This window comes from Eretmochelys imbricata, chromosome 7, assembly GCF_965152235.1.
Source record: "Eretmochelys imbricata isolate rEreImb1 chromosome 7, rEreImb1.hap1, whole genome shotgun sequence".
Taxonomy (NCBI): domain Eukaryota; kingdom Metazoa; phylum Chordata; order Testudines; family Cheloniidae; genus Eretmochelys; species Eretmochelys imbricata.
The window spans coordinates 33,280,833-33,305,636 of record NC_135578.1 but is presented as its reverse complement, the minus strand read 5'-3'; the positions used below and the strand labels follow the sequence as shown (position 1 = coordinate 33,305,636).

The 24,804-nt window shown below is 55.5% G+C and overlaps 1 protein-coding gene across 4 annotated transcripts in view; it reads left to right on the top strand.

Moving 5' to 3' along the window:
* Positions 1-23,967, top strand: part of EHBP1L1 (EH domain binding protein 1 like 1) — a 29,428-nt gene extending 5,461 nt beyond the window's left edge. Inside the window, exons 1-19 of one of the 4 annotated variants that reach the window (XM_077822904.1) lie at positions 45-141; positions 513-570; positions 740-835; positions 1,321-1,374; positions 2,745-2,923; positions 3,614-3,765; positions 4,408-4,521; positions 4,814-5,204; positions 6,179-6,284; positions 10,185-10,357; positions 10,588-10,636; positions 18,820-19,821; positions 20,355-20,424; positions 21,986-22,071; positions 22,170-22,290; positions 22,717-22,816; positions 22,943-23,016; positions 23,126-23,240; positions 23,331-23,967. In XM_077822904.1, coding sequence (XP_077679030.1) covers positions 782-835; positions 1,321-1,374; positions 2,745-2,923; positions 3,614-3,765; positions 4,408-4,521; positions 4,814-5,204; positions 6,179-6,284; positions 10,185-10,357; positions 10,588-10,636; positions 18,820-19,821; positions 20,355-20,424; positions 21,986-22,071; positions 22,170-22,290; positions 22,717-22,816; positions 22,943-23,016; positions 23,126-23,240; positions 23,331-23,418 — 2,928 coding nt within the window. In that variant the 5' untranslated portion in view covers positions 45-141; positions 513-570; positions 740-781 and the 3' untranslated portion in view covers positions 23,419-23,967. Of the gene's footprint in view, positions 1-44; positions 142-512; positions 571-739; positions 836-1,320; positions 1,375-2,744; positions 2,924-3,613; positions 3,766-4,407; positions 4,522-4,813; positions 5,205-6,178; positions 6,285-10,184; positions 10,358-10,587; positions 10,637-18,819; positions 19,822-20,354; positions 20,425-21,985; positions 22,072-22,169; positions 22,291-22,716; positions 22,817-22,942; positions 23,017-23,125; positions 23,241-23,330 lie in introns of those variants that run through there. The other 3 variants (XM_077822903.1, XM_077822905.1, XR_013346716.1) reach the window with 3 other exon arrangements.
* The last annotated feature ends 837 nt before the right edge of the window (positions 23,968-24,804 follow it).

The window sequence follows — 24,804 nt, the reverse complement described above, 5'->3', positions numbered from 1 at the left end:
CTGCTCTCTGGGCAGCCCAAACTGGGAGCAGTGTTCTAACCTCTAGCCCCCACGCCTCTTTCAGAGCTGGGATAGAACCCAGGAGTCCTGGCTCCCAGCCCCTCCTGAGCTAACCCACTGGTGACCACTCCCCTCCCCGAGGTAGAACCCAAGTGTCCTGACTTTTGCTCTAACCAGGGGGGTTACTGGATGGAGGGGGACATTGGTCAGATCTGGGGGGCAGGAAGTGTGGGATATTGGGTTAGAAGGGCTTCTACTTCTAGGGACTGGGCAAGGAGTGGGAGAGTCAGTGAAGCTGCATAAAGGGGGGCAGTTCTGGGGATTGGCAGAGGGGTGAGGAGGGAAGATTCTCCATGGGGGTAGTGAGGGGCAGATGGTGGGGCTGGGACCTGGGTCACCTGCTACCCTGATCCCAATGGGAAGGGTTGTGGGGAGGGTCCTCGGGAGTTTAGCTGCTCTTCCTCCCCTCCCCTCCTAATTTGTTCATTCATTCCCTCCCTCTTGCCTCACAGGCAGCCAGACAAGCTGATTGTGGTTTGGACCAGGAGGAACCGACGTGTCTGCTCCAAGGTGGGTGGATTCAGGATCCCCTCTCTGTAGGGGGGCCAGCTCTGCTGCAGCCCCATGGTGGGGGGACTGACTGGCTCGGGGGGGGCGGAGGGGGGGGGAAGGGAATGTGACACGTGGCTGTTCCCCCTGGGGGCATGAGCTCTGATCTGGCTGTGTGTGTGTTCTGCAGGCTCACAGCTGGCAGCCGGGGATCAAGAATCCGTACCGGGGGATGGTCGTGTGGATGGTGCCGGAGAATGTGGATATAATGGTGACGCTGTACCGGGTATGGCAGCTGCCGCTCGCACAAGCACGCCATCGCCCTGTTGCGCATGCACGCTCATGCACTCCTTTGCACTAACACGTGTATTCTGACACTGGCCTACACACTCGGCACAGCACTCGCACCAGCAACAAACGGCTCTTACCCAGATGTGCGGCTCTTCTGTGGTTGTGCCAGGGTTTGCACAAAAGCACTGAGGCGTGCTCCCTGGCTCACGGTTACACACCAACTCACAGCTCCCGTGCACTGCTGTGCCTGTCCGCTCCTCTGCGTACCTGTGGGTGCACATTGGGCACTCACACTTGCAGTCACACACCCATCCGCACACTGCTGCGTGCAGTCTCGTGGGGCTGGCACGCGCTCAGGCCTCCCTTTGTACGATCCCGACAACACACACACACTGGCACCCTTGCGTACAACTCCCCCCATGCCCCAGTGCAACAAACAGTGCAAAGCCCCTCTCACCTTCTGCCTTATCCCCTCCACAGGACCCCCACGTGGAGGAGTATGAAGACAAGGAATGGACGTTTGTGATTGAGAACGTACGTCCAGGGAGAACCAGAGTGCGGTAACTCAGGGCTGGATGACAGTGGCCAGCCAGGACATGGGATCTTCCATCGCAAAGCCATGCAGGGCTGTCAAGTGCAGCTGCCTCTGGGGTGGTGTGACGCTTCCCAGGGCGCTAAGGCTAGGAGGCACCTTGTCACCTCCTGTCCTTAGTGTGAGGGACTCTTGTTTGTGCCTATCGGGGCCCAACTCCAGCAGCCACAGGCAGCACAAGTGTCCCCCAGGCCGATGCTGTCCCTCTGCAGGCTAGCAACTGGCCTGTTCCAGCCACCAGCCCTGCAAACGTCTCTCTGGAGTGCCCAGCCCCTGCTCCGCTGGATACTCTCAGGGTTCATTGATATGCTGCTCCCAGGGGTACAGGACGCCCCAGCTGAGATCACCTCTCCGGGTAACATAGCACTCAGCCATGCGCCCAGTGAAAGCAGGCGTCAGTTTAATTAACAAAGACTAGACCTCTAGAAGTAGCAAGTGAAGGTGTAGGGAACAAACCGCAACTTTCAATAAACTCATAACTTGCCTTCTCGAGCCTAGACTTACCTAACAAGTCACTTTCCTGTCTAATGAAGAGTAGCTCCCCCAAAGTCTTCCTCCCACTGCGTAACAGCCAGGCTGGCTGTGCCCCTCTGCTCAATAAGAGGATACCCCTGGCTGCTTGTCTTTCCCTGGCTGCATCTTCCTTGCAGAGTTTAGTAAACTTTTGATTAGCTTCAGGCGTAGTAATGCTAATAGGGTATCCGCTGGGAGCCATGCAGGATGTGCCGCACACAGGAGCAGGCAGGGGAGAAGCGTCAATTGCCTCCTGCTGTTTGTCACCTTTGGGTGACCAGCCCCAGTTCCCAGACCTTAAGAACATAATTGTTATTGTAGATATACAGCTCCTGAAGTATTATCTGTATGTACATTTCGCAATGGTTATGACAACCAGTGGGCTACTGGCTTTCAGTAGAGACTTCGCCTGCCACCCTTTGGTGAATTATTGTGCATGTACCAGACCCAAGGGATTTCTGTAGCCCCAAGCACCCCCTCTGTGCCCTCTCCCAGTTGGCTCCAAGAGCTTACTAGGTCACAGGAGGAACACAGCAGCCGTTTAACAGCACATAGTCTGTAAAGGGGACAGTGTAGCTGAGGGAAAAATGGGAAATCAGGATTCCTGGGTTCTATCCCCATCTGTAACATGGCAGTGGTGTCTAGTGGTTAGAGTGAACGGGGCCTGGGAGTCAGGACTCCTGGGTTCTCTCCCCAGCTGTGGGAGTGGAGTGGGGTCTAGTGGTTTTAGGGTAAGGGAGGCTGGGAGTCAGGACTCTCCTCTCGCCCCCTGCTCACAGTGCTCACTCCCTCTTCCCAGGAGTCCAAGGGGCACCGGAAGGTGCTGGCCTCGGCCGATGTTAACCTGCAGCGCTTTGCCCGCCCCACGCCTGCCCAGGCCGAGCTGAAGCTGAAGCTGAAGCCGCGTTCGGTCAAGGTGGTAGCTGCCACGCTGCAACTCACGCTGTCCTGCGTCTTCCTGCGCGAGGGCAAAGCCACGTGAGTTCTGTCAATAAAGTGGGGCTTACGGAAACAGGCCTGTCTGGGAACAGCAGTGTCCCTTGGCGGGATGGGGTGGGACAGGAAGGGGCTCTGGCTTGCACTTCCCTCTCCATGGTGCTCCGGCGCAGGGGGCAGCATGGGGGCTTGGCCCAAGGAAGGGCTGGGCAAAGAGCAAAAGACTTGACTGAGGATGAGTGCTCTTGGTGACCATCTTGGTGCAGGCAGATGGCTGCCTGAGAGCGACTATCTTGGCATGGCTGCAGGGGAAGAAGGTGGCTTAGGCAGTCATCTTGGCATGAGCGAGGAGGGCGGCAGAGGGCAGCCATCTTGGTTAGAGGGTCTCTCCGGGCAGCCACGTTGGCACCACTGTTGAGGAAGAGGCTGGTTTAGAGAGGTCACCTTGGCAGTTTTTAATAGCAGGACGCCCTGCCACTAGCCACAGCTGGTGCATCGTTTAAACAGTCCCCTCCCCTGCCAGTAAGGGCCACAGAGGCAGGGGTGGGGCTGCCCTCGCCCGTGGCTTAGGAAAGCCCCATGTTTCCAGAGGGACGGTGCGAATGGTTGCAAGGGTCACACCAGGCTGGAGGGGGAAGGGAAATGGGGCTGCACCATCCCACCTTACCGTGACCCCCCTGCCCTGTGGCCCCACAGAGGGTTCCCCCCCTTACGCCGTGCCTTGCCCCTCAGGGACGAGGACATGCAGAGCCTGGCCAGCCTCATGAGCGTCAAACCCAGCGACATTGGCAACCTGGATGACTTTGCCGACAGCGACGAGGACGACGAGGCAGCCAGGAGGGTGCGGCAAGAGGATGGGAGCGGCCAGGGCACAGCGCCAACAGGTGGGACCAGCCAGCCAGTCCTGAGCCCTCCCCCCATCAGCCCTGCCGGTGCCCCTCACTCCCAACCTGCAGCCACCTGCTATGCCAGCCCTGGGCACACCCACATCCAGCTCTGCCAGTGCCCCTCAGTCCTGTCCCACAGCCCCCTGCTTTCCCACCCTGGTCCATTCGTAATTGCAGTTTGCCTTGGTTGCTGTTTGGTGGGGTTCCCTCGGCTCCACTATTGCTGTGGCTCCTGATAGTAGCGTCTAGTGTCTCTTTGCCTTCCAGCAGGGGGCGCTCTCTAGGCTTCTCTTTGCTGGGGAGCAGTGACTGAGGTCCCGTCTGTCCCCTGGGATTGACGGCTCTGTCCCCACTCCCCGGGGCAACTGTGCTGTCTTGGCGTTAGTCATTCTCTCTCTCTCTCTCTCTCTCTCTCTCCTGTCTGTCTGTCTGTCTGTCTCCACCACTTTTTGGCTGTCCATCTGTGTCCCGCACTGTAGGTTTCATTCAGACCATATTGCTGGGCTATTTCACAGGTAGGACCATCCCGCCAAGTGGGGTTCGGGGCAGGTGGGGTGCAGAGTAGGCAGCAAACCGCTACATCTCTCTCTCTTTCTCTCCCTGCCTCCTTCCACATTCCCTCACTCCTCCCGTCCCCAGACACGTCACGAGAGCTCAATACTCTTGCTGAGGAAGAGGAGAATCCCTCGGCCCCGGGGACCAGCAGGGCAGCAGCTGGAAGAGCAACCTCCTATGGGATGCCCCGGGAGGCAGGTAAGTCAAAAGTGGGTGCAAGAGTCCTGGGCTGGGCACCAGGACTCCTGGGTTCTGTCTGGGAGGGATGTGGGCTCTAGTGGTTAGAACAGCGGGGGCTGGGAGTCAGGACGCCTGGGTTCTAGCCCAGCTCTGGGAAGGGAGTGGGGTCTAGTGACCTGAGAAGAGGGGGAATCCGAGAGCTTCCCATCAACTCCCCCAGGGCAGGGATATGGGGAGGTGCTGTATAGCTGTCACCCACTTCCATTGCCCCCAGTCTCTGACTCCTGGGATCCTCTCCCCTCTCCTGCAGGCTCTGCCAAGGAGGAAACCATCCAAGTGGCTGACACCCCAGATGCCCCCCTGAGGGACACCCCACACCCAGCCCTGGAGCTGGTCCTACAGGAAGCAGCACCCTCCCCTCCCCCAGAGCTGACGGGGGCACCCCCAGTAAGTGGTGCAGGCCAGGCCGGGAGGGCTGGGCAGAACATGGCAGCCGGTGGGAACCCAATGGGAGCTGCGGGGGCTGTGGAACCAGGTGCTAAGGGGGAGACAGGGGCCCAAGCCCCGGATCAGGCCCACAAGCCAGGCACAGGCCCCTCGCAGGAGACGGGACGACGTGGTGGCAACCCCAGGGCTGAAGAGGAGGAGAAAGCAGCAGCCTTGATGAAGCGGCCAGCATCAGGGAGTGACACCAAGGGCAGGTGAGTCTGGAGCCCTGGCTTCTATCCTGGCTCTGGGAGGGGTGTGGGGTCTAGTGGTTAGAGCAGGGGGTTGGGAGCCAGGACTCCTGCATTCTATCCTGGCTCTGGGAGGGAGGGGGGTCCAGTGATTGGAAGTAGGGGGCAGGGGGGCTCGGAGGATGGCGTTGTGGTGGGAAAAGGTTAGTGCCTAGCTGCTTATGGATAAACCCAGCTACCCAGGGTTGGTTTTGCTTCTGCCTTCAGGAGGTCTGACAGTCCCCTCCCCTCCCCTCCCCCGCTTAGGGAAGAGTGCGTGTTCAAACCCAAGGCGGAAGCCGCACTTCCCCTGCCCAGGAAGGGAGCTGCAGGCCAGGCTGCCAGCTCTGCCCCTTCCAGGGGGTGGGGGAAGGGACGCAGCTGGCTCTGCAGGAAACTGCTGTTCCCTACTGAGCCCAGTAGATTAACAAAGGAGGAAGTTTGGGGGGTGGGGCAGGGAATGGGACATGGGGCCTGTCCCCTCTAGGGGGCGCTGGCTGTGATCCAGCACCAGGGTGGGGGACTGGCAGGCTCAGAGGGGAGGAGAATGGGGCCTGTCCCCTCTAGGGGGCGCTGGCTGTGATCTGGCCCCATGGTGAGGGATGGGCTGGCTCAGAATATCCCAAAACTGCTCATCTGTGCTGAGGAACTCCTGTGTTTAGGGGACATTTTCAATATTCCAAGTGGAGTGTAGAGAGAGTGGGGTCTAGTGGGTTAGAGTGGGGGGGCTGGATGCTAGGACTCCTGGGTTCCATCCCTGGATCTGGGGGGTGGGGTGGTTAGAGCAGAGGGGTTCAGGGAGCCAGGATGCGTGGTGTCTGTTCCTGGGCCTTTCAGTCCCCATGCTGAGAAGATTGGGCTCATTGTCAAGTTGGGAGGATGAGAAATCCCCCCAGGAGGCAGCTCTGCCCTCGTGATGAGACCGACTCCCCTTCTGTCCCCTTTGTCCCTCCCTGCAGGCCCAGTGACATCTGGATGCCCCGGGCGGAGAGCCCTGTCCCTGCCCCACGGCATAAGAAACCTCTCCTGCCGGAACCCGCTGCGCCCACAGCTCCACCCCCTGAGGTACCCTCCACGCGGAGACGCCGATGGGAAGGTGCCAAGCCGCCTCCCTCCCAGCTCAAAGTGGGAGCAGCGAAGTCAGTGCAGGGCCCTCGACCCGCAACCTCTCTGCCTGTGCCGGTGGTGCCCACCAGGGCCCGGCAGCCCCGGCCTAGGTCAGCAGAACTGCCAGCTCGGCCGAAGCCACTGCCCCGGCCCCGGAGGGACAGGCGGGCCCGTTCGGCATCTCCAGGCGTCTCTGTAGTAATGTACCTCGATGAGGATGCACCAGGACCTGCCGTTGTTGCTGGGGAGGGCATCGGCCTGGCCAGGAGCGGCCGGGGGCCGGGTGTGCCCTCGGCTGCTGCGCTGCTGGCTGTGTCGTCTGTGGTGGGGCTGCCCCCAGTGCCGTGGGGCAGGCAGGGAGAGGAGGCGAAGGCAGCAACAGATGCTACTGGTTGGCCAAGCATCGGGGGTGCTGTTGCTCCTGCAGTGATGCCCCTCAGTGAGGAACAGGGAAGGGCGACAAGAGAGGGTCCCAGGGGGGCATCCCATCTGGAGATGCTGACAGCAGATGGGGCAGCCGGGAAGGATGCTGGGGGAGCTGCTGTGCAGGGGGGGCCAGGAGGTGCAGCCTCTCTGGTGGGCCCCCCCAAGCCGTGGAGGTATCGGTTGGAAGATGTGGTAGGAGAGGATGCTGAGGGGGCATCCAGAGGGGTGATGGAGGCAATCCCAGGCCAGTTGGAGAGGGGCAGGCCGGAGGAGCCCGCGGAAGGGGAGAACCACAGGGCAGACAGGAAGGCACGTGGGGGCGCAGCTCAGAGCACAGCAGAAGTTGTGCCCTCGCTGGAGGGGCACAGAACAGAGCTGGTGGCACAGGAGGATTCTGGGCGAGGATTCTGGCCAAGCCCAGCACCAGACCCGGCTCCCGCAGTGACGGCCCCCAAGCTGGAGCAGCGCAGGGCAGCAGGAGAGAGACCCAGGACAGCATCCCAGCCAGAAAGGCCGGGAGCAGAAAGGGCAGCTTGGAAGGACACTGCAGGGGCTGCTGTGCAGGGGGGGGCAGGCGATACACCCTCTTTGATGCCCCCACCCAAGCCATGGAGGTGTCGGTCGGAGGACATGGTGGGACAGGGTGCTGCGGAGGTCCCCAGCAGTGTGATGAAGGCAGGAGCAGGAGATGGACTGTGGGGGACAATCCCAGCCTGGCCAGAGTGGGGCAGGCTGGAAGGGGCAGGGGGAGAGGCGGCTGGCAAGCCGGGTGGTGGTGCTGGGCACTCAGTAACAGCAGACACCTCGCCTGTGGAGGCCCCAGCCCAGCCGGAGAGAGGCAGGCTGGAGGAGGCAGGGGGAGAGGAGGCCAGCAGGCCAGATGGAGGTGCGGCAGGGGGAAAGGCGGCCGGCAGGCCGGGCGGAGGTGCGGCAGGGGGAGAGGCGGCCGGCAGACCGGGCGGAGGTGCGGCAGGGGGAGAGGCGGCCGGCAGGCCGGGCGGAGGTGCGGCAGGGGGAAAGGCGGCCGGCAGGCCGGGTGGAGGTGCGGCAGGGGGAGAGGCGGCCGGCAGACCGGGCGGAGGTGCGGCAGGGGGAGAGGCGGCCGGCAGACCGGGCGGAGGTGCGGCAGGGGGAGAGGCGGCCGGCAGGCCGGGCGGAGGTGCGGCAGGGGGAAAGGCGGCCGGCAGGCCGGGTGGAGGTGCGGCAGGGGGAGAGGCGGCCGGCAGACCGGGCGGAGGTGCGGCAGGGGGAGAGGCGGCCGGCAGGCCGGGCGGAGGTGCGGCAGGGGGAGAGGCGGCCGGCAGGCCGGGCGGAGGTGCGGCAGGGGGAGAGGCGGCCTGCAGGCCGGGCGGAGGTGTGGCAGTGAGAGAGGCGGCCGGCAGGCCGGGCGGAGGTGCGGCAGGGGGAGAGGCGGCCGGCAGGCCGGGCGGAGGTGCGGCAGTGGGAGAGGCGGCCGGCAGGCCGGGCGGAGGTGCGGCAGTGAGAGAGGCGGCCGGCAGGCCGGGCGGAGGTGCGGCAGGGGGAGAGGCGGCCTGCAGGCCGGGCGGAGGTGCAGCAGTGAGAGAGGCGGCCGGCAGGCCAGGCGGAGGTGCGGCAGGGGGAGAGGCGGCCGGCAGGCCGGGCGGAGGTGCGGCAGGGGGAGAGGCGGCCGGCAGGCCGGGCGGAGGTGCGGCAGGGGGAGAGGCGGCCGGCAGGCCGGGCCGAGGTGCGGCAGGGGGAGAGGCGGCCTGCAGGCCGGGCGGAGGTGCGGCAGTGGGAGAGGCGGCCGGCAGGCCGGGCGGAGGTGCGGCAGGGGGAGAGGCGGCCGGCAGGCCGGGCGGAGGTGCGGCAGGGGGAAAGGCGGCCGGCAGGCCGGGCGGAGGTGCGGCAGGGGGAGAGGCGGCCGGCAGGCCGGGCCGAGGTGCGGCAGGGGGAGAGGCGGCCTGCAGGCCGGGCGGAGGTGCGGCAGTGAGAGAGGCGGCCTGCAGGCCAGGCGGAGGTGCGGCAGGGGGAGAGGCGGCCGGCAGGCCGGGCGGAGGTGCGGCAGGGGGAGAGGCGGCCTGCAGGCCGGGCGGAGGTGCGGCAGGGGGAGAGGCGGCCGGCAGGCTGGGCGGAGGTGCGGCAGGGGGAGAGGCGGCCGGCAGGCCGGGCGGAAGTGCGGCAGGGGGAGAGGCGGCCGGAAGACCGTGCGGAGGTGTGGAGCAGTCAGTAACAATGGACGCCCCATCTCTGGAGGCCTCTGCCCGGCTGGAGGGTGCCATGGAGAGCCCAGGAGCCAATGGTAGAGTGCCCGGGGGTGCCACCCCCAGCACAGTTGAGCCCCTGCTGGAGAGGGCTGGGCCAGAGGAGGCAGCTGGTTCCAGAGAGCATGGTGTGGCTGTGGGCTCCCTGCCCAGCAAGGAGGATGCCAGTGGGACAAGGCCCCCGCTGGAGACGTGGCAGTCAGGGCTCTGCACAAACAAGCTGGGCAGCCGCACTGCCCCAGGAAGGAGCAGCAGACAGGCTGCAGCCCTCGCACTGATGCCCCCCCAGGATGTGCCCATCCTGGGCCCCCCGTCCCCCTTCGCTGAGTCTTACGTCTCACAGTGCCGCTTCACCCTGAGCCTCCCGCCCACCCGCCCTGCCCAGGAGAGGAGTGCCAGCCCATCATCCAACGAGGGGACCCAGGCGTCCGGGCGGGAGCCATCTCCCCCGCCCTGCGGCGCTGCCCAGGATAGCGTAGGGCAGGAGGCGGCCCAGGTAGGGACAGCGAATGCTTGTGCCCCCCAGCCCTGCCAGCTGCCATGGCTGCCTGCCCGCCCTTGCTTCCAACTAATCCTATGGGCTCTGTGTGTGTGCGGGGGCGGTGGCTGTGGAAGGACAGACAGACCCCCCAGCATTGCTACAGGGATAAAACCTTTAATTGGGGTGTGTGGAGGGGATAAAACTCATAGTGGGCTAACTGCCTCCTCCCCTTTAATCGGGGTTGGGGATAACACCTGGAGATGGATTCCCAGGGCCCACAGTCCCCTCACTAACCCCCTCCACCTCGCTGTGTGGCCCACAGACCCCTGCGCTGCATCTGGCTTGCTCACTGTGCTGCATGGGGGTGGCTGGATCCCAGCTGCTAGTGAGCCCTGGGTCAAGCCCAGCCAGGAGAACACCCTTGCCTAGCAGGGGGAAGGGGAGGGTGCAACAGTCAGGACTTGGCTGGGTCTTTGTCCCATACAGCCCCAGCCCTTCACCCCTGGCTGCCATGAGCCAAGGGGGTGGCTTGGTGCCTGTGGGTGTGGGGGATCCATAATCATGGGGGAGGTGACGCGTGGTAGTGGTGGGGTTATGCAGGCAGGAGAATGGGGGAGCCAGGTGGGCAGTATGGCTGGCCAGTGCTGGTGTGGGGGTGCTTTGCCTGGTGTGGGGTGATCCAGCACCTCCCCCACCCATATCCCACCCCATCCCCTGTTTATTTCCTAGGAGGAGCCCCCAGCAACCAGCCCAGGCTTGGTCAGCTGCAGCCAGTCGCTGCTGGAATGGTGCCAAAAAGTCACAGCTGGCTACCGGGGCGTCCGGGTCACCAACTTCACCACCTCCTGGCGCAACGGGCTAGCGTTCTGCGCCATCCTGCACCACTTCCATCCCGAGAACATGTGAGTCCTGGGACTGAGGGGCAGTGCGGGGATCCAGGGGCTGGGATAGCAGGGGGCTGCAGGTCAGGATTGAGGGGCACCAGGAGACATGTGTGTTGGGGGGGAGGCTATGTCTTGGTATGGAGGGGGGCGTGTCTCTGAGAGGCAAGGCGGGGTGGGGTGGGGACTCAAGAGACCCCATTCACTAAGCAGGATCTATCTTTGTTATGTCTGTCTGCCCCCCCCTCCAGCAATTATGAGACCCTGGACCCGCTCGCTATCAAAGAGAATAACAAGCTGGTAAGTTGGGGACCCCGGCAGGTGGTGGGGAAGGACACTGTAAGAACATAAGACTGGTGATACTGGCTCAGCCCAGTGATCCATCTAGCCCAGTGTCCTGTCTTCCAACAGTGACTGGTGCCAGATGCTTCAGAGGGAATGACCAGAACAGGACAATTTACCAAGTGGTCCCTCCTGTGTTCAGTCCCAGCTTCTGGTTGTTGGAGACTTAGGGACACCCAGAGCACGGGGTAGCCTCCCTCACCATCTTGGCTAATAGCTGTTGAGGGACCTGTCCTCCATCGGCTTATCAAATTCTTTTTGAGTCCAGTTATACTTTTGGCTTTCACAGCATCCCCTGGCAATGTGTTTCACAGGGTGACTGTGTGTTGCGTGAAGAAGTTCTTTCTTGTATTTCTTTTAAACCTGCAGTCTATTGATTTCATTGGGTGACCTAGCCCCCTCCAACCCTTATGGGAAGGGGTAATTAACACGCCCTTATTCACTTTGTCCACACCAGTCATGACTTTATAGACCTCTCTCATGCCCCCTTAGTTGTCTCTGTTCAAAACTGAACTGTCCCAGTCTTTTTAATCTCTCCTCAGATGGAAGCTGGTCCATCCCCCTCATCATTTTTTTGCATTTCTCTGTACCTTTTCCAATTCTAATATTTTTTTTGAGCTGGGGTGAAGAGAACTGCACGCAGTATTCAAGGGGTGGGCGTACTATGGATTTATATAGAGGCATTATGCTATTTTCTGTCTCATTATTTATCCCTTTCCTAATGATTCCCAACATTCGTGAGTTTTTTTGACTGCTGCTGCACATTGGCAGATGTTTTCAGAGAACTCTCCACAATGACTCCAAGATCTCTTTCGTAAATGGTAACAGCTAATTTAGTAGATTGTGTGTATAGCGAGGATTATGTTTTCCAGTGTGCATTACTTTGCATTTATCAACATTGAATTTCATCTGCCATTTTGTTGCCCAGACACCCATTTTTGTGAGATCCCTTTGTAGCTCTTTGGAGTTTGCTTTGGGCTTAACTATCTTGAGTAATTTTATATTGTCAACAAACTTTACTAGTCTCACTGGTTACCCCCTTTTCCAGATTATTTATGAATATGTTGAACAGATTCTTGGGGGACCCCACTGTGACGGGATGCCCGGGGTGCAGCCTGGGACTGTGGAACCGCTGTGTCCCCTGAACTCTCTACAGCCTGGGCTGTCTCTCACAATGCTTTGCTAGTGACCAGCAGCAAACCCCTCCAGATGCTATTATCACTCAGCACAATCGCATGTGGAGCCCCATACCCAGCTAGATTGCATGAATGCTTCCAGAGCCACTCATGAATTACACAGAGAAAGGCACCAATGCCAAATCCCTCCAGCTCTCAGCACTGTACCCCAGGAATATACCATCTTGCACTGCTCAAGATGAGCAGTGCAGATTTATTAATTGGTTCACCACTTCATCAATGGAAAGTGGATATACACCAGCCTTTGCAACACCTGAGCAGATTTACCAAATACTTCATACAAACTCACCAGTAAAGATAAACAGTGAAACAAATTTATTGACTACAAAAGATAGATTGGTTTCAGAGTAACAGCCGTGTTAGTCTGTATTCGCAAAAAGAAAAGGAGTACTTGTGGCACCTTAGAGACTAACCAATTTATTTGAGCATGAGCTTTCGTGAGCTACAGCTCACTTCATCGGATGCATACTGTGGAAACTGCAGAAGACATTATATACACAGAGACCATGAAACAATACCTCCTCCCACCCCACTCTCCTGCTGGTAATAGCTTATCTAAAGTGATCATCAAGTTGGGCCATTTCCAGCACAAAGCCAGGTTTTCTCACCCTCCGCCCCCCTCTCCCCACACACAAACTCACTCTCCTGCTGGTAATAGCCCATCCAAAATGACCACTCTCTTTAAAATGTGTATGATAATCAAGGTGGGCCATTTCCAGCACAAATCCAGGTTTTCTCACCCCCACCCCCACCCCACACAAACTCACTCTCCTGCTGGCAATAGCTCATCCAAACACAAATGGAAATTGTGCCATTTCCAGCACAAATCCAGGTTTTCTCACCCCCACCCCCACCCCACACAAACTCACTCTCCTGCTGGCAATAGCTCATCCAAACTGACCACTCTCCTTACAATGTGCATGATAGTTTTGATGAGCTATTGCAAGCAGGAGAGTGAGTTTGTGTGTGTGGGGGGGGGGGGGTGAGAAAACCTGGATTTGTGCTGGAAATGGCTCACCTTGATTATCATACACATTTTAAAGAGAGTGGTCATTTTGGATGGGCTATTACCAGCAGGAGAGTGAGTTTGAGGGGTGGGGGGGGGCGGAGGGAGAGAAAACCTGGATTTGTGCTGGAAATGGCCCAACTTGATGATCACTTTAGATAAGCTATTACCAGCAGGAGAGTGGGGTGGGAGGAGGTATTGTTTCATGGTCTCTGTGTATATAATGTTTTCTGCAGTTTCCACAGTATGCATCCGATGAAGTGAGCTGTAGCTCACGAAAGCTCATGCTCAAATAAATTGGTTAGTCTCTAAGGTGCCACAAGTACTCCTTTTCTTTTTAATAGATAGATTTTAAGTGATATTAAGTAATAGGCAAAAAGTCAGAGTTAGTTACCAGAAGAAATAAAATACAAGCATGCAGTTTAAACTCTCAACCCTATTAGACTGGGCAACATCTAGATTAGGTAGTTTTTTTCACCTCTCTGGATATTGCAGTTCATAGTACACAGATATCATGCTTGAAATCTGGGCCAGTCCCCTCAGGTGGAGTCTTCAGTGTCCTTGTTGCTTGCAGTGTAGGTGGGTGAATGAGAAAGGCCAAACCCCCCTGTGTTCGGTTTTATGCCCTCAATGCATGTGCTTGAAAAACACAAGTCCAGGCATGTCTGGGGGCATTGCTGAGTCTCCAGGCAAGGCTGAGCAATTCCCCTGGTGTGGCCTCATGAATTGTAGCTCCCTTGCTGGACAATGGTTGTTGCTGGATTGTTTGTCACCCCACACTGGTGTTGGTTACTTTCCTTGCTGTTGCCTCTGCGGGGCTAATATCTGACTGATTCCCCAAATGACAGCATGTTTTAGTGACAACCATACAACACAATCTCATAACTTCGTATGTGTTAATGATACACATATATGGATAGAGAAATGACTTTCAGCAGATGATAACCTTTCCCCTGATACCTTACAAGGCACGCTTTATATGTAAGATTGTGATTATATAAAAATGAGAAATATGGGGGTTCCAGGGCGCTTCCCCAAGGTATAAAATGTCACACCCACTATTTACCTCTCTCCACTGTGAAAACTGACCATCTATTCATACCCTTTGTTTTTTAACCAGTTACCAAGCCATGAGAGGACCGTCCCTCTTATCCCGTGGCAGCTTATTTTGCTTAAGATCCTTTGGTGAGGGACATTGCCAAAGGCTTTGTGAAAGTCCAAGTACGCTATATCCACTGGATCACCCTTGACCACATTTGCTGACCCCCTCAAAGAATTCTAGTAGATTGATGAGGCATGATTTCCCTTTACAAAAGCCGTGTTTACTCTTCTGCATCATATCATGTTCATCTATGTGTCTGATAATTCTGTTCTTTACTATAGTTTCAACCAATTTGCCTGGTACTGGAGTTAGGCTTACTGGCCTGTAATTGCCGGGATTACCTCTGAAACCTTTTTTAAAAATCAATGTTATATTAGCTATCCTCCAGTCATCTGGTACAGAGGGTGATGTTTAAGTGATAGGTTACATACCACAGTTAGTAGTTCTGCATTTTCACATTTGAGTTCCTTCAGAACGCTTGGGTGAATACCAGCTGGTCCTGGTGACTTATTACTTTTAATTTATCAGTTTGTTCCATAACCTCCTCTATTGACACCTCAATCTGGGACAGTTCCTCAGATTTGTCACCTAAAAAGAATGGCTCAGGTCTGGGGATCTTCCTCACCATGGGCGGCATGTATGTGCCTCCCCAAACAGCCTGGTGTGGCCCTGCCTGGAGGGCCCCCTCCTGTTTGCCCTTCTCCTTTGGACCCAGCCCAGGCAGGCTGCTCGTCTTCAGGGAAGCATGCTGGAGCTGGGGCTAGGGTGGCTGCAGCCAGCCTGTGGTCTGGACTTGGGATGTCTGGTGCCATGCTGGGGGAGGCGGGTGCGCTCCGGCCCTGGGGCTGTGCGCCCTGTGCTCAGGGTGGCTGGAGGGGCTGGGGGATGTGCGCCCCCCACCCAGCACTCGGGGTCTGGGGGACCGTGCGTCACCTGCCTGGCATTTGAGGGTTGAGGGCTTGGGGGGGGGGGCCATGTGCCACTGGCCTGCCCATCTACTGCTCTAGGGCTGGAGGGGGTTGCGCACTTCCCAGCGTTTGGGGGTGGGGGGGTGCCACCGGCTGCCTGCCCAGCGCTCAGGGGGCCTGGGGGGATTGTGCTCCGCCTGCCCAGAATGCTGGTGAGGGGCTGACCCATGTTCCTCACAACCTCTGCTGTGAAGACTGATGGAAAGCATTCATTTAGCTTCTCTGCATCGGCCTTGAGTGCCCCTTTAGCACCTCGATTGTCCAGTGGCCCCACTGACTGTTTGCCAGGGTTCCTTTTTCTGATGTACTTAAAAAAAAATTATTGTTAGTTTTTATGTCTTTTGCTAGTTGCTCTTCAAATTCTTTTTTGGCCTGCCTAATTAAACATTTACACTTGACTTGCCAAAGTTTATGTTCCTTTCTATTTTCCTCAGTAGGATTTGACTTCCATCTTTTAAAAGATGTCTTTTGTCTCTAACCACCTCTTTTACTCTGTAGTTTAGCTATGGTGGCATTTTTTGGTCCTCTTGCTGTTTTTTTTTTTTTAAATTTGGGATATACATTTTGTTTGAGCCCCTATTATGGTGTTTTGAAAAAGTTCCCATGCAGCTTGCGGGCATTTCACCCTTGTGACTGTTCCTTTTAATTTCCATTTAACTAGCCTCATTTTTGTGTAGTTCCCCTTTTGAAATTAAATGCTACTGTGGTGGGTTTCTTTTGTATTCCACCCCCCTCCAAGGATGTTAAATTTAAATATATTATGGTCACTATTACCAAGCGGTTCAGCTATATTCACCTCTTGGACCAGATCGTGTGCGCCACTTAGGACTAAATCAAGAATTGCCTCTCCTCTTGTGGGTTCCAGGACTAGCTGCTCCAAGAAGCAGTCATTAATGGTGTCTAGAAATTTTATCTCTGCATCCCATCCTGAGGTGACGTTCCCAGTCAATATGGGGATAGTTGAAATCCCCCATTATTATTGGGTTTTCTGTTTTTGTAGCCTCTCTAATCTCCCTGAGCATTTCACAGTCACCATCACTTTCCTGGGCAGGTGGTCAGTATATTCCCAGTGCTATACTCTGATTATTCAAGCATGGAATTTGCCATAGAATCTCTATGGATAGACTGTTTGGTGCATTTAAGATTTTCCCTATATTTGATTATATGCTTTCTTTCACATATAGTGCCACTCCATCACCAGCACGACCTACTCTGTCATTCCTATATATTTTGTACCCTGGTATTACCGTGTCCCAATATCTATCATCATTCCACCAAGTTTCTGTGATGCCTGTTATATCAATATCCTCATTTGGTACCCGGAACTCCAGTTCACTCATCTTAATGTTTAGACTTCTAGCATTTGTGTACAAGTACTTACACAATTTGTCAATATTCAGTTGTCTGCCTTCATATGATGTAACTGAATGGGACTCTCTTTCCTTTGACTGACTCTCTTCAGTTCCTACCTGTGCACTTTGTCAACTTCTATTCTCTCCTCCTTACTAGGACATAGAGAATCTCCATTAATAGATCTTTCCCTAAGGGATGTCTCTGTCTGAACCCTGTGCTCCTCTGCACTGGTTGGTTTTCCCCCAGCCCTTAGTTTAAAAACTCGTCTTCCACCTTTTTAATTTTACATGCCTGCAGTCTGGTTCCATTTTGGTGTAGGTGGAGTCCATCCTTCCTGTATAGGCTCCTCCTTTCCCAAAAGGTTCCCCAGTTCTATATAAACCTAAACCCCTCCTCCCTACACCATTGTCTCATCCACGCATTGAGACCCTGCAGTTCTGCCTGTCTGACTGGCCCTGCACATGGAACTGGAAGCATTTCAGAGAATGCTACCTTGGAGGTCCTGGACTTTAATCTCTTATCTAGGAGCCTAAATTAGGCCTCCCAGGCTTCTCTCCTATCCTTTCCTATCTCATTGGTACCTACATGTACCACAGCCACTGGCTCCTCCCCAGCACTGCACATGAGTCTGTCTAGATGTCTAAGTGGTCCGCAACCTTCGCACCTAGCAGCCAATTCACCAGAGAATATTAGGGGACTGCCAGGGCCATCGAGTCTAACCACCGCCAAGATGCAGGATTTGTTGTGTCTAAACCATCCACAACAGATGGCTCTTCAGCCTCCTTTTGAAAACCTCCAGTGAAGGAGCTTCCACAACCTCCCGAGGCGTCTGTTCCATTGTCCTACTGTTCCTACAGTTAGGAAGTTTTTCCTGAGGTTTAATTGGAATCTGCGATGCTGCAGTTTGAATCCTTTGCCTCTTGTCCTGCCCTCTATGGCAAGAGAGAACAACTTTTCTCCATCTTTTTTATGGCAGCCTTTCAAGTATTTGAAGACCACCATCATGTCCGCCCTTAATCTCCTCTTTTCTAAACTAAACATACCCAGTTCCTTCAGCCTTCACTCATATGGCTTGCATTTCATCTCTTTGATCATCTTTGTTGCTCACCTCTGGATCCTTTCCAGATTCTCCACGTCCTTTCTATACATTGGTGACCAAAACTGGACACAGTACTCCAGCTGAAGCCCAACCAGTGCTTAGTAGAGAGGTACTATCACCTCCCGTGACTTGCATGCTATGCCTCTGTTAATGCAACCTAAAATTGCATTTGCTTTTTTTGCAACAGCATCGCATTGCTGACTCATGTTGAGGTTGTGATCCACCACAACTCCCAGATCCTTTTCAGCCGTGCTTCTGCCAAGCCGGTTATCCCCCAGTCTGTATTTGTGCATTTGGTTTTTCTTCCCTAAGTGTAGCACCTGACATTGGTCTTTGTTGTATTTCATTTTGTTCTGTACATCCCAGTTGTCCAATTTATCAAGATCCCTCTGAATCTTAGCTCTATCCTCCAAAGTATTGGCAATCCCCCCCTCCTCCCCCACCTTTGTGTCATCTGCAAGTCTGATCAGTCTGCTCCCTATTCCTACATCCCTGGTCATTAATGAAGATGTTAAACAACACCGGGCCCAGAACAGCTCCCTATGGAACCCCACTTGAGACCTCCCTCCAGTCCGACATCATCCCATTCATAGTTACTCTTTGTTTGCGGTTGTTTAACCAGTTATGTATCCACTTAATGGTAGTTCCGCTGAGCCCACATTTCTCCAGCTTATCTATCAGAATGTCCTGTGGGACTGTGTCAAAAGACTTGCTGAAGTCCAGGTATATTATGTATTCCGCATCCCCCACATCCACCAAGTCAGTTACCCTGTCAAAGAAGGAAATCAAGCTGGTTTGGCATGATTTGTTCTTGGTAAATCCTTGCTGTTGCTAGTGATCACCCCTTCATCCTCCAGGTACTCACAAATGGAATGTTTTATACATTGCTCTCAGGTATTGAAGTCAGGTTAAATGATTGGTCTACAGTTCCCCAGCTCCTCCTTTTTCCCCTTTCTACATTAGCCCTTCTCCTGTCTTCCAGGACCTCTCCTGTCATTCCTGAATTTGCAAATATTATTGCCAGTGGCTCCAAGATTTCTTCAGCTAATTCCTTCTGTACCCTGGGGCTAATAGCATCCAGCCCTGCTGATTTGAATTCAGCCAAATGTGGTTCTCCTGGTCATCACAGAGCCAGCCATCTATATTTGTAGTAATCGAATCCCCAGTTACTATTACCCGGCTCTTCCTACGAACAGGAGTCCCCTCCCCTGGAGAGGACGGAGGAGCTGTTCTGGGTTGGGGAGACTCCCTCCCCCACATGGGAATATAGGCTGCGGTGTATGTGGCCTGGTGATCAGAGCTCATGGGGACTTGGAGCATGACCACAGGGCGTCAGGACTCCTGGGTTTGATCCCTAACTCAGGGAGGGGGCTGGATATTGGGATTAGTCACCCCCCCATTTGTCCACTCCCCCCAGGCCTACGACGGCTTTGCCTCCCTGGGCATCTCGCGGGTGCTGGAGCCGGCTGACATGGTGTTCCTGACGGTGCCCGACAAGCTCATCGTCATGACCTACCTGTGCCAGATCCGCGCCTTCTTCACGGGCCAGGAGCTGAACGTGGTGCAGATTGCAAACCACAGCAGCCAGAGCACCTACAAGGTGGGCAAGTTTGACTCAGACCCCGCCTTCTCCATTGACCCCGCCCGCTTCTACGCTGAGCGCTTCCAGGGCGCCGCCAAGGGGCCTGAGGAGCCTGGGAGCACTGCCCCTGCTGCAAGGGATGATGGGAAGGCAGCGGCCAATAAAACTGTGACAGGAGAAGCTGCATTAGCCAAGAAACTGGAGGCAGAACTCACCGCCCCAAAGGATGCTGGGACTGATGCCAAGACAGATGATGCAAAGGATGCTGGGAAAGTGACTGTAAATGGCACCATATCTCAAACAGCTGTGCAATCAGAGGTGGAGCCCTCTGTTGCAAAGGATGCTGGGAAGGTGCCAGTCAATGGTGCGACAACTGAGCCAGCCATGAGTCCAGAGGCAGAGCCACCCACCCCAAAGGATGGAGGGAACAAAACTGCAAAGGATGCTGGGAAAGCATTGGTCAATGGTGCAATGTCCCAATCGGCCAAGAAACCAGAGCCAGAGCCTCTTGGCCCAGAGGATGCTGGGAAGGTGCCGACCAACGGTGACGAGAAGCTGGTGCCTCCTCCACGGCTGAAGCGTCAGTCTGTGCGGAATGGGGATGCGCCAGACCAGGCTGAGCGATCCCTGCAGCGCTCACTGTCTACAGGCAGCCAGGGCCCTGTGGCCCCACCACGCTCCCATAGCAGCAAGTCGAGCTTCTCCCACGTGCGTGATGCAGACCTGCTCAAGAAGCGGCGCTCGCGACTCAAGAGCGAGTCACTGTCGATGGACGAGGGGGAGGCAGGCGGCCCCCCAGGGGAGACACCACGGAGGAGGTTTGACTGGCTAGGAACGGTGAGTGGGGAACGGGAAGGGGCTCAGTTATTGCAGGATTTCTCCAGGGCACTGCTTTGTTGTAGGGTCTGCATGCAATCGTTTGTTATGGTAGAGTCTCCCAGGAGCACTGGTTCATTATTATAGGGTAGCTCATAAACAGCGTACATAGTCCTAGTATTTATGAAAGACCCTCCCTCCTGGAATACTCTAATAGCAACCTAGCGCATGCAGCCCCATGAGTCCTTACAGTAACAAATTAGCATGTACAACCCTAGTAATTTATTATTATAGGGGGCTGCATGCACAAGTTTGTTATTGTAGGTTCTCCTGGGAGCATTGGTTTGTTTTTGTCAGGTGTCTCGTAAATACTAGGGCTGTGCATGCTGGTTTGTTATTGTAGGGTCTCTTGGGGGCACTGGGGTTGTCCTGTGCAATTTGTTATTGTAGAATCTCTTGCGGCTGCATAGACTGGTTTGTTATGGTAGGGTCTCATGGGAGCTGGTTTATTATTGTAACATCCCCTATCCCTTTTCTCCACCTCCCACCACCAGGACGACCGTGAAGGCATGATGACCCCTAAGGCGGGACCCCCTACTTCTGCCAGGACTCAGCCACCCCCAGGTGAGCCTGGGCTTTCTGCAGGGTCTGCTTTATTTAGCAGCATCAGGTTTTAGGACGAAGGGGCAAGATGGATCCTTAAGGGGGAGCAGGGTGGTTGTGTCAATTTTGACACACCGCAAGCTCAGAGTGTCCAAGATGTTAGCAGACCCCTATCACTGCACAATACTAAAGTGCTAATCCAGGCTCAGGGTGTGGAATTCGGAGACCTCAGCCTGCTTATTCCCAGGGCAAATACTCCATTAAAAATCCCTTTAACCTTGTATTAAAGACACAGAAAAAGAAGAGGCAGGAGAAAGAGTTACCAGGGGGAGGGTGTCTCACAAAACAGGGTGAGTGGGCAACAAAATGGCAGATGAAATTCAAGCATTGATAAGTGAAGGTAATGCACACTGGCAAAAATAACCCAAGTACGCAGATCTAATGGTGGGGGTCTAAATTAGCTGTTACCACCCAAGAAAGAGATCTTGGAGTCACTGTGGAGAGTTCTCTGAAAACTTCAGCTCAGTATGCAGCAATGGCCAAAAAGGCTAACGGGCTGTTTGGAATCATTAGGAAAGGGATAGAAAATATAATGCCACTATAGAAATCCATGGTACGCCCACACCTTGAATACTGTGCCAGGTTCTGGTTTCAAAAACAATAGAGTGCCACTGGAAATGGTTCACAGAAGGGCTGGCAAGATGATCAAAGGGTCGGAACAGTTTCTATATGAGGAGAGGCTACAAAGATAAGGGCCATTCAGCTTGGAAAAGGGACAACGAAGGGGGTACAGGATAGAGGTCTAGACAATCGTGAATTGTGAGGGAAAGGTGACGAGAAGTTTTATTTACCCTTTCTCTAAATACAAAAATGGGGTCACCTGATGAAATTGATAGGCAACAGGTTTAATACAGCCAAGAGGACACAACTCACAATTAACCCGCGGAACTCATTGCCATGGGATGTTGTGATGGTCAAAAATAGATCCATACTAAAAAACAAACTAGATAGCCATTGATGGACCCGTCCTCCATGAACTATTAGCCAGGATAGTCGGGACCCAACTCCCTGTTCAGGGCAACCCTAGACCTCTGCTGGTAGCGGCTGGGATTCAGCTGGAGCCGGCAGAGATGGCAATGTCAGGTGGGTCCCTCTCTCTGGCCCCGGGCTTCCCTCAGGATTAGGGTGAAGGAGGCACCATGGTATTGTGCTGCCTCCTCAAGTTCCAGGAGACCATGGGGGTGGCAGCCATGTTGGGGAAACTTGCTTCTCCTTCCTGGCCGCTGTCACCCAGCCAGCTAGCCTCCATGCCCCTCTGTGTTTTGGCCCCTGCTTAGGCCTGGTTTCCAACATCCCAATGTTGGCCCATTGATTTCCAGGCCCACGCGCCTCATTTGCCAGACACAATTACCATACAGTAGCTGCCCTCTGCTCGGAGTAGTTGTGTCTGTCTCCCTGCCTCACCTTTGCCCCTCAGCAGCTATTGTTCACACCCCAATAATTACAACAGGGCTGGCGAATGGGGTTTAATTGCCTCTCGAGACCCCAATCTAACTGCCTCTCTCTGTCTTCTCCCCCGCAGAGACAGCCCCGTCCCACAGTGCTACCCCTCAGGAGCCGTCCCGGGATCCCAGCAATGAAACCAGCACCGCAGAGGAGGAGGTTCCGGTAAGGATGGGTAATTGGGGGAGGTGGTGGCAGGGACTGGGAAACAGGGCCTTTCCCCTCAAGGGGGCACTGGGTCTGACCTCCTGCCTCCCTGGCAGCGGTTCCAAGACACCAGCCAGTACGTGGTGGCTGAGCTGCAGGCGCTGGAGAATGAGCAGAAGCAGATTGATGCCCGGGCAGCCGTGGTGGAGAAGGATCTGCGTCGCCTCATGGAGTCAGGTGCTGCGCCGGGACACATACAACAGCCCTGCGGGCAGCTGGGACTAGAGATCAGGCACTGTCCTGTGCCCTCACCCCATCCAGCACTGTGGCCTCTCAGTACCACCTGCTGGCGGCTTCTGGAACTGCTCAGGACCCCTTGGTGATGCAGTTATGGAGTGGGAACCCCTCATGGGGGGGATGTGCTCTGCATGGATGCCATATCGCTGCCCTACCACCCCCAGCTGGGCTTGAAGGAAACAGGCAGTTAATAGGGGTGGAGAGAAGTTGGGGAACTCACCAGGGGACGACCCCATCCCATCACTGGGCCATGCTCACCCCCCTGCCCCATCAACACTCACCGCTGCATTGCCACACAGGTGCAAATGCCACTTGCTGGTTCCTGTAGTGTACTCACACCCCACTCTCCCCTACCTGCCATTGCAGGCGCAAACCGGACCCAGGAGGAGGAGCTGATCCAGGAGTGGTTCACACTGGTCAATAAGAAGAATGCGCTGATCCGGCGCCAGGACCAGCTGCAGCTGCTGTGAGTGATCCTGGGGGGAGAGTGGTGGCTGGGCTTTTCGTGATCATCCAAACCATGGCAGGGGAGAGAAGGTGTAACCTTGGGACTAACCACACCCCCACACCATTTTCTCCTTCCCCACCCCAGGATGGAGGAGCAGGATCTGGAAAGACGATTTGAACTACTGAGCCGGGAGTTGAGAGCCATGTTAGCTACTGAAGGTGAGGGCTGGGTCCCTGAGAGCAAAGGGGACTGGCAGTCTGTGGAAGGGGGGTGGGGACTGGCTCTTCCTCTGGGTTCTCAGCTGAGATGTCTCTCCAACTCCTGCAGATTGGCTCAAGACAGAAGCCCAGCAGAGGCGGGAGCAGCTTCTATTGGAGGAACTGGTGTCGCTGGTGAACCAGCGTGATGAGCTGGTGCGAGACCTGGACATCAAGGAGAGAATGTGAGTCTGGGCATGGTTTTCAGATGGGGGGGTTTGAGGTCAGGCGTTGCACCCTACATTTTAACTTGCATCTTCCCCCTCCCCCAACAGAGCCTTGGAGGAAGATGCCAGGCTGCAGCGGGGCCTGGAACTGCAACGGCGCAAATACAGCCGCAGAGATAAGTGCCGCATCAGCTAAGAGGCAGATGGCCACTCCACAGTCCTTGTCAGTGTCCTGTGGCTGGGATTCTACCCAGGATGCCCGCCTGCCTCTTAAAGGGCTCAAAGGTTTGCCTGCTGCTGCTGTTACCTCAGTGCCTCACTGTGTTACCCTTGTACATTTTGCTGGTTTCCCTTCCAGTCTGGCCCCACTCTAGGACAGATGCAATTTCCCAGCCTTCTCCAATGAATGCCAAGGGGAGCACAGGGAGCCTGGCTGTCCCCTGTGGCAGAGGGAAACAGTCTATTGGGGGTAGGGTGGGGCTATTTATTTGTGTGTGTGTGTGAGAGACTTTGTTCAGCTGGGTGTCCCTTCCCCACCCTGTCAGCTGCCATTTCACAGCCAAGTTGTTGGGGTTTTATCATGGTACAAAAAGTTGAGGGGAGGGCAGAAAACAGAAGTGCCTTGAGAATGCTGTCCAGCTATGTGTTGTAATGGCAAGTTTCAATTCCTTGTTCCCTGGGTATTTGCACTAATTTGTAACTGTTTGAAATATGAAATAAAGAGATGTGAAAGAAAGCCAACTCATACACTGCTGCAACTGAGTTGTATATAACAGCTGCACTCAAAAGGAGTCAAAATTTCCAGAGATCTGCTACAGGGCTATCTATGTAGCAAATCCTCTGATCTATACACAGTATAGTCACTCTTCTTACTACATTCTGTTGGCCACCAAGTCAACTTTGCTGTGATGCCTCCATGGATGGGTGGTGGGAGGAGAATAAGACCAGGCCATTTGCCCCAAGGGGTGTGTGTGTGTGTGTACACAAATGTTTTGGTGGCTTTAAAAAGGAGTTGGTGGCTCTGCCAATTTAACTTCAGGAATAACAAGTAAATATGCACATGCACAAATCACTGTAATTTATTTATGTAGTTTAAAACTGTGAAAAGTGATAACATACAGGTGAACCCAGGAACAAATGTTTACTTGTTGGGGGGGGGCGCTCCCCAACCTTTTCCTTTTTCAAGCAGCAGCAACAACAACATGCTATAAGGACAATTGCCTGAGCCGCCCCCCCCCATGCCACAAGAGCTCTGATGAAGCCAAAGCCTGAGCAATGTAGCTTCTGCTTCAGCCCCATGCAGTGGGGCTTTGGCTTTCTACCCTGGGCCCCAGCAAGTCTCTTGCTGGCCCTGGACCCCTGGTTGAGTACCACGGCTCTAAGTCATCTTCAGAGACTCTCTGCTTGAAACCTTCCCCCCCCCCCCGGAGCAGTGGGTGCCCACTGCTGGATGCCTGAGCCCCCTACTGGGGGTCTGAAACGCCCAGGCTAACTCCCGCCCTCCCCCTGTCTGAGCCCCAGTCACCTTGTCAGTGAGTCACGAACAGACCAGGCCAGAGTAACCCCCGCCCCCACGATGGTT